We start from the raw sequence: 12,002 nt of genomic DNA, 5'->3' as shown, positions 1-12,002 counted from the left end.
CGTCACAAAGCTACTCAGGCTACGACCGACGCTGCAGTGGAGGACTACAGAAATTTCGACCACGTGGGTTTTTTTAACGTGCACTAACACCGCACAGCACATGGGTGCCTTGCTTTTCGTCTCCATCAATAAACGGCCACCGTGTCTGGGATTGAATCCCACATCCCTGGACTCTGCAGTGGAGTGCTGCAACCGCTGCACCACCTTGACAAGTGCAGCCAGAGATAACCAGAGCTGGTAGGAGACAACCAAACATACTTGTATTTTGTCAAAAAAGGCATGAATGTGCCCTGTCACTTTGGCCAGAGCAAAACGAACTTCAGTGGGAGTTTCATAACCTGGAACATTGAAGGACTTTCTAAGTGCTCTCCCAGGTTTTTGCAAGCTTATATAATAAACCTATATAAAGGTTGAAAGGCCTGTGTGCACAGAAATGTCCAATTCATGCACATTCAGTCAACTTGCCGAAGTTTACAGCATCCAGCATAGCCAGGGGCAGCCATTCACCCCATAGGATTAACAGCAGAGATGAAAATGATTCAAGCATGAGCAGCACTAAGCGCACAGACGTTTAAGCTTTTTTCGGAAAAATCGCAAGCAAGACTTTTTCCAATCCGCACACCAAGACTGCTCCGCCACTGACACGAGGTTGGATGTGTTTGCTAAAGCACAACTGCTCAAGCCTAGAAATACCTTCCAAGAATTGTGTTCATATCACTTTAATGTGTTATGCAGTGAATCACACTGGATTCCATTCTATAAACACTGACTTAAAACACCCGCTAAAACTGCAAGTGACACTAGGCGTGTTGAGATAAAACGTGTGTTAGAATGGGAGAAAAGCATTGGCTGAAGAAGGCGAGAACACACACACAACTTCAAGCAACAAGGTCTAAAGTGACCACCTTGCTTCACCTTTTTATTTACCTTCATTTCTTTTTTCTTCACTAGATGGGCCTGTTTTTTTTTTTAAGTTACGTCTATGGGTTAATGATTTCACCATTATATAAAAACAGCAAATGACGATGAATTGCAAGGAGGAAAAGACAACTATAACTGCAGTACAATAGTTTGGTCAGGCAAAACAGTGATAAAAAAATATTAAATGGCAACAAAAAAAAAAAAAAAAAATTGACTGGTGGTTGCATAAAAAAAAAAAAAAAAAAAAAAACCAGATTGTGTACATGTGGCAGTCTGAGAATATCCCACAGTATTTACAACACTGCAAAAAAGGTGGCATGAAGTTACACTTCAGCAGTGGCCATTTTCGGCAATTGGGGAAAAACAAAAACATTAAAGGACACATGTCCACCCAAATAAAATTAATGCAATCATCCTTTGCATGTGAATTGAGTGATGAAAGTGACCTCACTGTGCAGGGAAACACTTTGCTATGCAGAGGGAACCTTGCTAAGCTGAGGGAGGAATGGGGAGAAGGGCTGAATAATTCCCAGAGCAGCCACTAGGAAACGTCGTCAACAGATGTTGCACTCCTCCACTCCTAATCCTTTTAAATTGTAAAAGCGCAGAAGTGGGGCCTATAGGTTGCAACCATTCATTTATATACAGGAGGCCACAAAAATTAAATAAATTTCTAAAGAAAAAAAGACAAAGAGAAAGAGAGAGAGAGAAAGGGCATGCTGACCATTTTTTTTTAATCGTCTGAAAATTTGTCTCTTTTTCCTTTAGCTTATTTTTTTGGTATTTCTCCCTTTCCTTACAAAAGGACATCGTACACGAGCCACATACATACATACAAAAACCTAACAAAAAAATAACAGCAGTATACTGTATGAATGAATGGGGGCCGGCACAGCTTCCATTTCCAGTATTCACCCTTCTTGGCTGCGAATCTGGTGCAGCCCAGCATGCATGGTTTTCTTTGTTGCGCCAGCATGTGTCACAAATCTTCCCTGGCTCAGCCAAGTCAGATGCAGGGTTTAGAGTTCCATCATCATTGTGTTTCACCATGGGCAAAGAGTAATGCCTCCGTTTTCACTCGGAGCTCCCTTTTCCCAGCACCGTCCTGCAGCAGCTAGGCATATCCCTGGATTCTCTTCTCTTGCATTAGCCTCCCACCCCACCATTCAAAATAGAACTGCAGCAGTGAAATGACTTGGATAGCTTGGCTTTTCTTTCAAATGGCAAGAGGCATACTTCATGCAGAGCGAGAAAAAAAAAAAGGGAAACCTACTGGTCACAACAGCAAAATGAATAGATGCAAAAAGGCAATCAGGAGACAGAAACAAGTAAACTACAACAAAATAAAAAGGTGCACTTGTCTTTCTCTGTGGCATGCATAAAACAAGGCTACCTGCTAACAAAGAGGGACAACAGATGTAAACACTACCAATAAAAGTGGTAGAACAACAATAAAAAAAAGTGAGTGTGGTGGGGTGAGAGGCAAGAAGTAACAAGATGAGGGGAGAGTGAAAGGGTGTGCAGATGCCCGCCTCCCTAAGGGGGGGTGACAGTCAAGGGGCAGTCCAACAGGAGCAGGAAGGTGCCCTGGGAGTTCAGCTCGGTGAGGGCAGCTGTGTGTCTGCCATGGTAGGGCTAGTTGTGCCTTATGCCAAGGCCACCACCAGGAGGGTTGCGACCGCCACCCCGTGGGTAAGCGCCCCCGCGCCCACCAGCTCCGTTAGCACGCCCTCCAGGGGGTCCCCTCTGCATGAGGCCGCTTGCAGCACCACCACGAGAACTTCCAGATGAGAAACTGCCCCCACGTCCTTCAGTGGCAAGCTTTTGCTTGGTCTTCTTCTCCTCAACGTTCACACGAGTGTTGTTGATGAAGATCGGTTCCGCAGCCTGCAAGAAGAAAGCTGGCTCAGATATCACCCAGCAGACAGTGTAGATTAACCCTGGTTATCCCACACAGTTCGGGGCAAAAAAGCTTCTCATTCACACTCGCCATCTGCAAACTGCACTGAGAGAGACAGATCGAAGGTGAAGCTTCTACATCTACAGCAACTGGTCCGAAATGTAGCCACCACCAAATCTGCTGCCACTTACAAAAAATGAGCACCATGCCGTGACAGTCAAAACTGGCACGACATTCTTACACAGGCAAAGACCACTTATCTGAGATTTAGGGCAGTGATCGTACAATTGGAAGGGTTGGCAGGTATGCTTTATTCACAAACTCAAAGCATCTGCACTAAACACTGACAATCTCTCTACAACGCAGGCCACATTGAAACTTGCTGAAAAAATAATGCGAATGCTATTGTGTGGACAGTGGCCAGTTCCAGAGCCAACAGAGCATGAGATTGTCATAACCGTCGCGATTCCAGTTGCCGAGCGTGTCACGTACATGCACAATATACAAACCCCATAAATGTGACGACTAAGGAAGATATGCACTGAATTCCATTTTGGGAACAGCGTGAACGCTAGCCAGTGAGCACAACTAGAGGCAGCAACTTGAGCGACTTGTGAAAGTATGTACAGTAAAACCTCGTTAATCCCGATCGCAAGAGACCGGCAAAAATAAAAAAAAACAGATAAACGAGGTTTTACTGTATATACTTCGCCTCTCATAGTACGCCACAGCCCCATTCAGGCATCCAGCATGTAAGTAGACATATGATGAAGTTACCAACCATGTTTACATGATTGCAAGTCGACTTTTTTGAAATTGAGATGGGAATTTACAATTGCAACCGAAAGCATGACACTGCCAACAAGACAAAGAGCAAGATAAACAATGCATCACGAAGGCTAAGGTGTTTGCTTGCTCTCCGGCTCTAAGCTTACCATTCAGTTAGTGTGAGAGTTTCTCAGGAAGAGTTTACTTTTACCACTTTTACTACGCAGCACACATTGCACCTATGGGAGCGTCGATAGTTTATGGAAGGGCCACTATTCCAATTACGGAAACTCCATTTTTTGTATGTCAGTCGCGTTGGGGATGTCGATGATTGATAGAAGAGCCAGCGCCGATCAGCATTAACGTTTGAGTTGACGGCCGGCCACATGATTCATCATGAGCTCTCCAGTCCAAAAAGCATTCGGTGCTCCTTCACTGCAGTGTTCAAGAGGGTGGCCGTCATTTATGCAGAAGAAACAGATGTGCAGTGGGCCTCAAGTTTGAACCTTCTGAGCAGGTTAGGCCGGAGTGGCGGTGCAGCGAGGCAGAATTTTCAACTGCGATGCCAAGCAAAGAGGCTTCTGAGGAAGTTGGGACGCTATCGATATCCAGAGCTGGAGTCCAAATTTGAAGCGTAAACAGTCAAACACAATTATAACAATACTGAAGTGCCATGAAAATATCACTGTTATAACTGATAATTGCTATAACTGGGTTAGGCAAACAAAAACAAACAAAAAAAAAACTATATATTACACATTTAATAAAGATGAGGTAGTTTACACTGTTTATTTCGTAGCAGAAAGAAACCCATGAGCGTTGTCTGTTTCATGGCAATCTGGCAGACATCTTTCTGCAGGGCATCCAACTGCTGAACATAGTGCAGTGGAAGGTTCTTAGCAAAAGCAAAGTCCCACAGGGAGTCCTATCATTCTCATAGCCTCCTGGTCAGATGCAACCTGCACAGGTTCCGGTTCATTGTCTTCGTCGCTACTGTCACCGCCCTCTGTGCTAGTGACTACTGCGACGATACCCTCGTCTGTCAGCTCCTCATCTGTCCAGACTGTATTGTAGGCGTGTAAAAAAACTATATATTACACATTTAATAAAGATGAGGTAGTTTACACTGTTTATTTCGTAGCAGAAAGAAACCCATGAGCGTTGTCTGTTTCATGGCAATCTGGCAGACATCTTTCTGCAGGGCATCCAACTGCTGAACATAGTGCAGTGGAAGGTTCTTAGCAAAAGCAAAGTCCCACAGGGAGTCCTATCATTCTCATAGCCTCCTGGTCAGATGCAACCTGCACAGGTTCCGGTTCATTGTCTTCGTCGCTACTGTCACCGCCCTCTGTGCTAGTGACTACTGCGACGATACCCTCGTCTGTCAGCTCCTCATCTGTCCAGACTGTATTGTAGGCGTGTAAAAATTCCTCAAGTCCCGATGCGTCACAGTCACTACCGCTCACTATAGACAAAAGTTTGGTCATCTCGGTGTTGGCAGGAGCTTCGCGACCTTCTGCATCGCCGGCATCCACAGCGAAGCCCACCTTCCTGAAGCAGTTCATGATGGTGGAGAAGCTTACTACTGCCCATGCTTCAAAAATGAACTACACTGCCATTAGGAGTGAGATCTAAGTCTGATGCCAGTCGGGGTTTCCGACAGAAATATCGAGATTCAGGGCAAGCCTGCTCAAAACAAGTCTGCGATACAGTGCCTTGAAGCAAAATATCACGCCTGCATCCATAGCCTGCAAGCCTGCAGTGGTGTTAGGTGGGAGGAAAGCTCTTCCACATGTGAGAGCTTCTGAACTGTTTGATGTGCAGTGCAATTTAATTGTCGAGCACCAATTCCACCTTCCTGCCTTCGCGCTGCATCCGCTGATCAAACTAAACCAGCTATTCGTGGAAAAGTTTGCACGTCAACCATGCTTTCCCGTTATGATGGTAGCGAACAGAGATCCTCACCGTACCACAGAAACACCGGAGATTCTAGGATTCCGGTGTTTCTGTGGTACGGTGAGGATCTCTGTTCGCTACCATCATAACGGGAAAGCATGGTTGACGTGCAAACTTTTCCACGAATAGCTGGTTTAGTTTGATCAGCGGATGCAGCGCGAAGGCAGGAAGGTGGAATTGGTGCTCGACAATTAAATTGCACTGCACATCAAACAGTTCAGAAGCTCTCACATGTGGAAGAGCTTTCCTCCCACCTAACACCACTGCAGGCTTGCAGGCTATGGATGCAGGCGTGATATTTTGCTTCAAGGCACTGTATCGCAGACTTGTTTTGAGCAGGCTTGCCCTGAATCTCGATATTTCTGTCGGAAACCCCGACTGGCATCAGACTTAGATCTCACTCCTAATGGCAGTGTAGTTCATTTTTGAAGCATGGGCGGGAGGTGGTTAGTTCGAAACCCACCGCCGGACACCCACCGGTAAAAATGGGTACAAGCGTCCCCCGGCCTGGCGCTCGGCTTTTCCAGGGGTGTGCGTTTGGGAGAAGCTCCGTAAACCCCGCTGCGCGCCCCTCCTCCGCAGTGGGCCCAAACCCAGTTTCGAACCTCGCAGCCTGCATAGGTGGTTCTGTTTGTCTTTCAAAGGTACTTCCTTTGACCCCTCACCTGAAGTGCTCCCTTAGAGCCTCAGCTGCAGCAGTCCATTGCATGGGCAGCACTGGAATCGCTTTTATTCTCAATCTTGAGCGCATCGCGAATTGTTGATACTGTTTGTTGCATCAAGCCATACTTGCGCACCAAGTTGCACACTTTTACGCTGCCCTTGTGCTGACGTATAATGTTCAGCTTAATTTCTAGCGGTGTTGCGGTCCGCATCCTGAAGGAGGATCCTCCATTGTTGTTCACGGAAAATCCAGGGCCAGCAAGATTATCAACTTTCACAGCGTAAGTCTTTGACAGTAGCATCTAGGAAAACAGCCTAGTCTTGTCCAAATTGTATACAATTGCGCAGGAGGTATGTGAAGTGCTTCACTTTCTCCGCTAAAATCGGGCCACTAATCCGGCAGGTTTAATGCACAGGCATTCAAGAACCACTAATGATGAAGGCAAGGCACTTGTCGCTGCCGTCCACGTTGGCACACAAGAAAACGGGCACATGCAATTTACTTTCCGTCCTTACAGAGATCAACTTTCACAGCGTAAGTCTTTGACAGTAGCATCTAGGAAAACAGCCTAGTCTTGTCCAAATTGTATACAATTGCGCAGGAGGTATGTGAAGTGCTTCACTTTCTCCGCTAAAATCGGGCCACTAATCCGGCAGGTTTAATGCACAGGCATTCAAGAACCACTAATGGCTCGTTCGCTCTTGAGCATTCAGGGGCATAAGCGAGCGAAATCCGCTGTCGCTGACACGCTCCTTCGTTCAAACTTCTAAGCCAATACATTGCCGCCGTCGCCGCTTCGACTGCGAACTCCCATTACCCTAACCTGGCTGCTCAATTGAAGCTACGTACGCCACCAAAAGCATAAAATTATGCTAAGTGCCGAAGGGAAAACGCATTATCATTCAATTCTTCACTAAATCATGGCACATCTGACACGCGTACTGTGGCAATGAGAGTTTCAACATGCTATTCGCAGGACTACTAAACAAAAGTGGCATACCCACCACTCATACAAAGGACAGCGTCGATCTTATTTCAAACATCAGGCTTCAACACATAGTTCTTGAGTTCAGGGTGAGGCTTGTCCTACCGCACACGATATAGCTTCATGGTGTTGTTAAGTATTTCGGCTGTGGCCGTCACTTAGTGTGAGCCGATGGTCAATTGAGAGTACACTTGCCATTTTGGCCCCCGAGGGATGCTATTGGTCGACGCCGCCAAGCCGCACCAACTCAACTTTCTAGCCGCCCTGTTGGCCGATGGAAATCGGCGGAAATTATCCAGCGGCAAGATTCAGTCCCGGACCGAATTGGCTATCCGCCAAGAATTCCGGCGGATTCTTTGCTGCGGCAGTGCTTTCGCTCGATTTTTCTGCCGAATGCTCATGTGTGAATGAGCCATGTTTTATGTCTTTGTATGTATCATGTCGAACCCATTTCCAGCCATCGTCCATTGCATGGGCAGCACTGGAATCGCTTTTATTCTCAATCTTGAGCGCATCGCGAATTGTTGATACTGTTTGTTGCATCAAGCCATACTTGCGCACCAAGTTGCACACTTTTACGCTGCCCTTGTGCTGACGTATAATGTTCAGCTTAATTTCTAGCGGTGTTGCGGTCCGCATCCTGAAGGAGGATCCTCCATTGTTGTTCACGGAAAATCCAGGGCCAGCAAGATCGTGGCAATGATGATAGCATACTAGGAGAACCACGCTAGAAACACACATGCACGAACGATGCTGCACGCCTGCCACAAAACATGTGCAACCGTGAAGCGGGGGCCTGGGCAAAGCAAATAGGGGAGGATAGTGCGGCACACCACGGTCAGTGCACCCTCAGAATGAACTGCTCCACCGTGCAAAGGCAGAGAGGATGCAAGTTCCGTGTCTCGAGGGGGAGCACTCAAAGCTCTCCCTTAGAACGGCCGTGCCTAGCAACGCCTTATGCCTTCCCTCCTCCTCCGCATGAGGAAGTGCTCTGTCCTCCCCCGCGTCTCCGCGGCATGCAAGCTTCCCCGGCATACCCGACCAATGCATTGGCTCGACGTGCTCTGTCTCGATTTCATCTTTTTTTAATTGTCGCTGCATCAGTGTTGTCGGAGTCTCCTCATATGCGAACGCTTTTGTGGTCGCCGCGTTTTTGTTGACTTTCAGTAACCATATTTGATCGTTACAACCAATATAACACAGCACTACTGTAGTCAGCGGTTTATTTTACCATAGAACACATGGCGAACCTGGTGGTGCAGCGGCTGCCCACTGTTATATCCGATATATTGTTAAAACCGGTATTGTTATTAGTGGGCTTGACTGTACAACGAAATATGTAATCTGAAGTGCGGTATGTTTCTTCTTTGTTTTCTGGACATGCGATTGGGAAGGGTTTGACTTCCGTTAAACTTACAATTGTTTAAATGGTACTAATCTAGCTCCTTGACAAGATGGGCTCCCAACTGGAAAAAACGCGATTTCCGCCATACTTTCCTCGCAGGGTGTTGCATGGACAGGGCTTCTCTCGAGCTTTCCTTCCTCCATGATATCAACATTATTTCGCATTAAATATGCCATGTAATTAATGCTGCAAAGTAACTTCATTACAGTTGAACCCGGTTATATCGAATTTTGGGTATATCGAACTCACGGAATATCCCCTTGAAAATCCCATGAAAAAGTATAGGAAAGCTGCATCATATATCGAACTTAATTTCACCGGTCGTTCAATATATCGAACTTAGCATCAAGCACTGGAAAGTGTGCCTTCCCCAAAGACGATCGCATCACCCTTGGCCGTTTGCCGCATGCCGTTTTCAAGCCACGTACGGAAGGAATGAGAGGGGACAGTTCGGCGACGGCTGGTCTGGGCAGCGCCGCGCCCATTCACCAAAGGCGCGCCCATCTGCAGTTATCGTTTTCCGCGCGCCAACACATGACGTTTGCAAGCCATGTGTGTGGGTGTGCCCATCCTTTTGCCAAGCTCTCTCCTTCAGCACGCGCTACGCATGCGCCAAGCCAGCTCGACCCGTTTTCAGACAGGCGTCGACGCTTTCTCTAGCGTGTGTTGCGATCTGCGCGCGCGGCAGCTGAGGTGGCTATCTCGTTTTCTATGGCTATGATGCCTGCGGACGTTAAAAAGCAGCAGCTCTCTCTCTCTTTTTTTTTTGAGTCATTCTTTCTTATCGTTGTGCTATTCGGATGTTAACCCTTTCACTGTCACGAACGTACCGGTACGTATTCGCGTTTCCTCCCCGCAGTGTCAATAACGTACCCGTACGTATTCTATCTTGCGTTCAAATCTTCGCGCCTCACCGTAAAGCTGCCGCGCTTGGACTTGCTCCGCCATCTGTTGAATCTTTCTACAAGCTGATATGCTCGCTCCGCGCCGATAAGACACATATATGGAAGAGTATGGTGCAACCGCGCCCGCCCGTTCTTTGCTCGTGGGAGGGGGCGTGGTCGCTCCGTGACACTACTCTCTCGAGCGAGCGATCCTTCGGCGCGCGCGTGCGTTTATGGGTTCAAAGTTTGTTCTGCCATCTGCGGCAGGTTTGGAGGTTTTTATTTTTGTTCTTTGTCGCGCTTCCGCTACGGCGTGGCAAGTTCAGGGTCGCACGCGGTTTCCTCTCTCCGACTGACATATGACTCGATTGCTGCATTCGCTCTCTCCACGCGCCCTCGCTTGAGGACAGCTTGCCGTTAGCAGCAGCAGCACACGAGTGTTTTAGCCCCTTTCCATCTTTTTCTCTTTTGACTTCACTACGCGCCGTTTCTCTCCCTTGTGCTGGCCACTGAATGTGCGCCCTCCGCGCGCGCTTACTTTCGGATGGCGGACCGCGCGGGACCTTCGACGGCTGACTGGAGCGATGGCTCTTCGGGTTCTGATTACCAGCCAAGCTCGGATTCAGACTCAGGATCCACCACACTCTGAAGAAGTATTGAGCGTGTTTTTTTTTATTTTATCATATATCATTTATAGTCAGACTGATGATGATGATGTTTATTTAAACACCTGCAGAACACTGAAATGTGCAAATTGCATTGACTAATTTATTTGTATACCCATCATGATGCAAAATAAATCTTTATGCTCGTTCCCTGATATGCTCGTTCTCTGAAACCAAGCCGACACTGGGGGTGCGTCCCAGTCAGAAACAGCCGACAGTGAAAGGGTTAAGAAGCGGCAGGTTTTTCTTTTTGCTGGATGTATGAATCAACGAAAGCACACGGTCAGCTACTGCGATCATGACGCCCGCCCCAAGCGCGGCGTGATAAATCGAACCAGGCTTGTACGTGCAATCAAGCCGTCACGAGAACTCTGCTAAGTTCGCTCCCCGCCACCGCAGGAGCTATCAAAAGATAAACGCGCCCCGACGTTATCGCTGCGCAGCATCTTGGCACGCTGCCATGAAATGAGCTGTGGATGAGACGACCGAAACAGAGTGACGTGCGCCATCGACATGCAACCGAAAACGCTCGCGATTTCTGCCGCGGCAACACAGAAACCTAGTTTAGAGCTACCGCGGTGGCTCGAGCAGCGAGAAGGAGTTTGAAATTTTTCGGTCTGTCGCTGCCGCTCGTCCTTGAGATCGCTCAATCGCTTGCATGTGAGCGAGCTGGCCTTAACGCCTCTTTTTTTTTTTTTTTTTCAAATTCTCCGTGCAAAAGTGCAGGGTGGGTTCATTATGCGAGTGGGTTGCTTACGCGACAAATACGGTATCGTTTTTTGGCATCGTAAGTGCAGTCACAAGCCGATTTTTGTATATCGAATTATCGATATATCGAACTATTTTGCGATCCCCTTCGAGTTCGATATATCCGGGTTCGACTGTATTATATATAGTAGGATAAAAACCTCTCTTCTATTACAAACAGGAGGGCCATAGCAATCATGCAACCATCGTGAACAATGGCCACAGTTGCATAAGCATGGAACCAAAGTGTAACTCCTCAGGCAGTGTGGCCTTTCTCAGGCATATGTCGTCAGCAAAGGTCAGGCAGACATTTAGACAGCAGGCACCTGTCTATCCACAAGACCTCAGGCGCAAATTACCTCATCATCGAAAGCCAGCTTCTGCCACTACAAAAGGTGAAACAGGCATAAGCAAAGCTATGGCTCAGCAAGGCAACTATGCAGTGGAAACCCTAAACAGTCATCAGTGTTGTGAGCTTAAACTTACAACACTGCAGCTCGCATTGTAAAAGCACCCAGCTAGTGCCCTTATACACAAAAGCCATCAACCCCTCTTGCAACCAAGGATTGGCAAAAGAAAAACTTCAGCATAACTGCTTGAGGACATACAGAACCCTTAGATGGAATTGTCTGGCCCATCACGTGACAATTTTTGCCCTTTCGTCACGTGCTTTGCTTTTGGAACATCAGAAAAAAAAAAAAAAAAATCGAAAGTGCTTCCGTAGCCCTTTTTACAGTGTAATGTAGTAGCAGTGGTGCCTCTTCACAGAGTGCGGTGCAGCATTCTCAAAAAGCGGCGGTTCAGTGGGCCCGCACTGGCAGGTTTGCACCTGAACTTCGTCTAAGCCCATGCGATCGGCCATGACCTCCTGATGGCAATGCAGCCATCGAATGCCGGTTGCCACCAGTTGTCAGTGTTAGAACCATCAGAATGGCATAGAACTGCTGATTTCTTCCTTCACCATAGTGGAAATTGAAGTTTATGTAATGCGGTTTTTCAATATCCGTCGATGCTTGTATGATGGTTCCTAGGGAGTCCAAAAAATTGGTCGTTGACTGTAGCTGCATGCATAAAGAAAGTGCTCCAAATAACTCTGCACTTTCACTC

The 12,002-nt window shown here is 47.3% G+C and overlaps 1 protein-coding gene across 3 annotated transcripts in view; it reads right to left on the bottom strand.

The window, feature by feature from the left end:
• Positions 1 to 877: 877 nt before the first annotated feature.
• The window catches only part of rin (ras GTPase-activating protein-binding protein 2), a 74,755-nt gene continuing 63,630 nt past the window's right edge, over positions 878 to 12,002 (bottom strand). For all 3 annotated transcript variants that reach the window (XM_084589477.1, XM_084589478.1, XM_084589479.1), the window contains exon 8: positions 878 to 2,808. In XM_084589477.1, the coding sequence (XP_084445603.1) occupies positions 2,557 to 2,808 (252 nt within the window). In that variant the 3' untranslated portion in view covers positions 878 to 2,556. The remainder of the gene's footprint in view (positions 2,809 to 12,002) is intronic.

The sequence above is a fragment of the Amblyomma maculatum genome, chromosome 1 (genome assembly GCF_055883805.1).
Source record: "Amblyomma maculatum isolate TAMU_Amacu chromosome 1, ASM5588380v1, whole genome shotgun sequence".
Classification (NCBI taxonomy): Eukaryota; Metazoa; Arthropoda; class Arachnida; order Ixodida; family Ixodidae; genus Amblyomma; species Amblyomma maculatum.
This window is presented reverse-complemented; position numbering and strand designations above follow the sequence as displayed.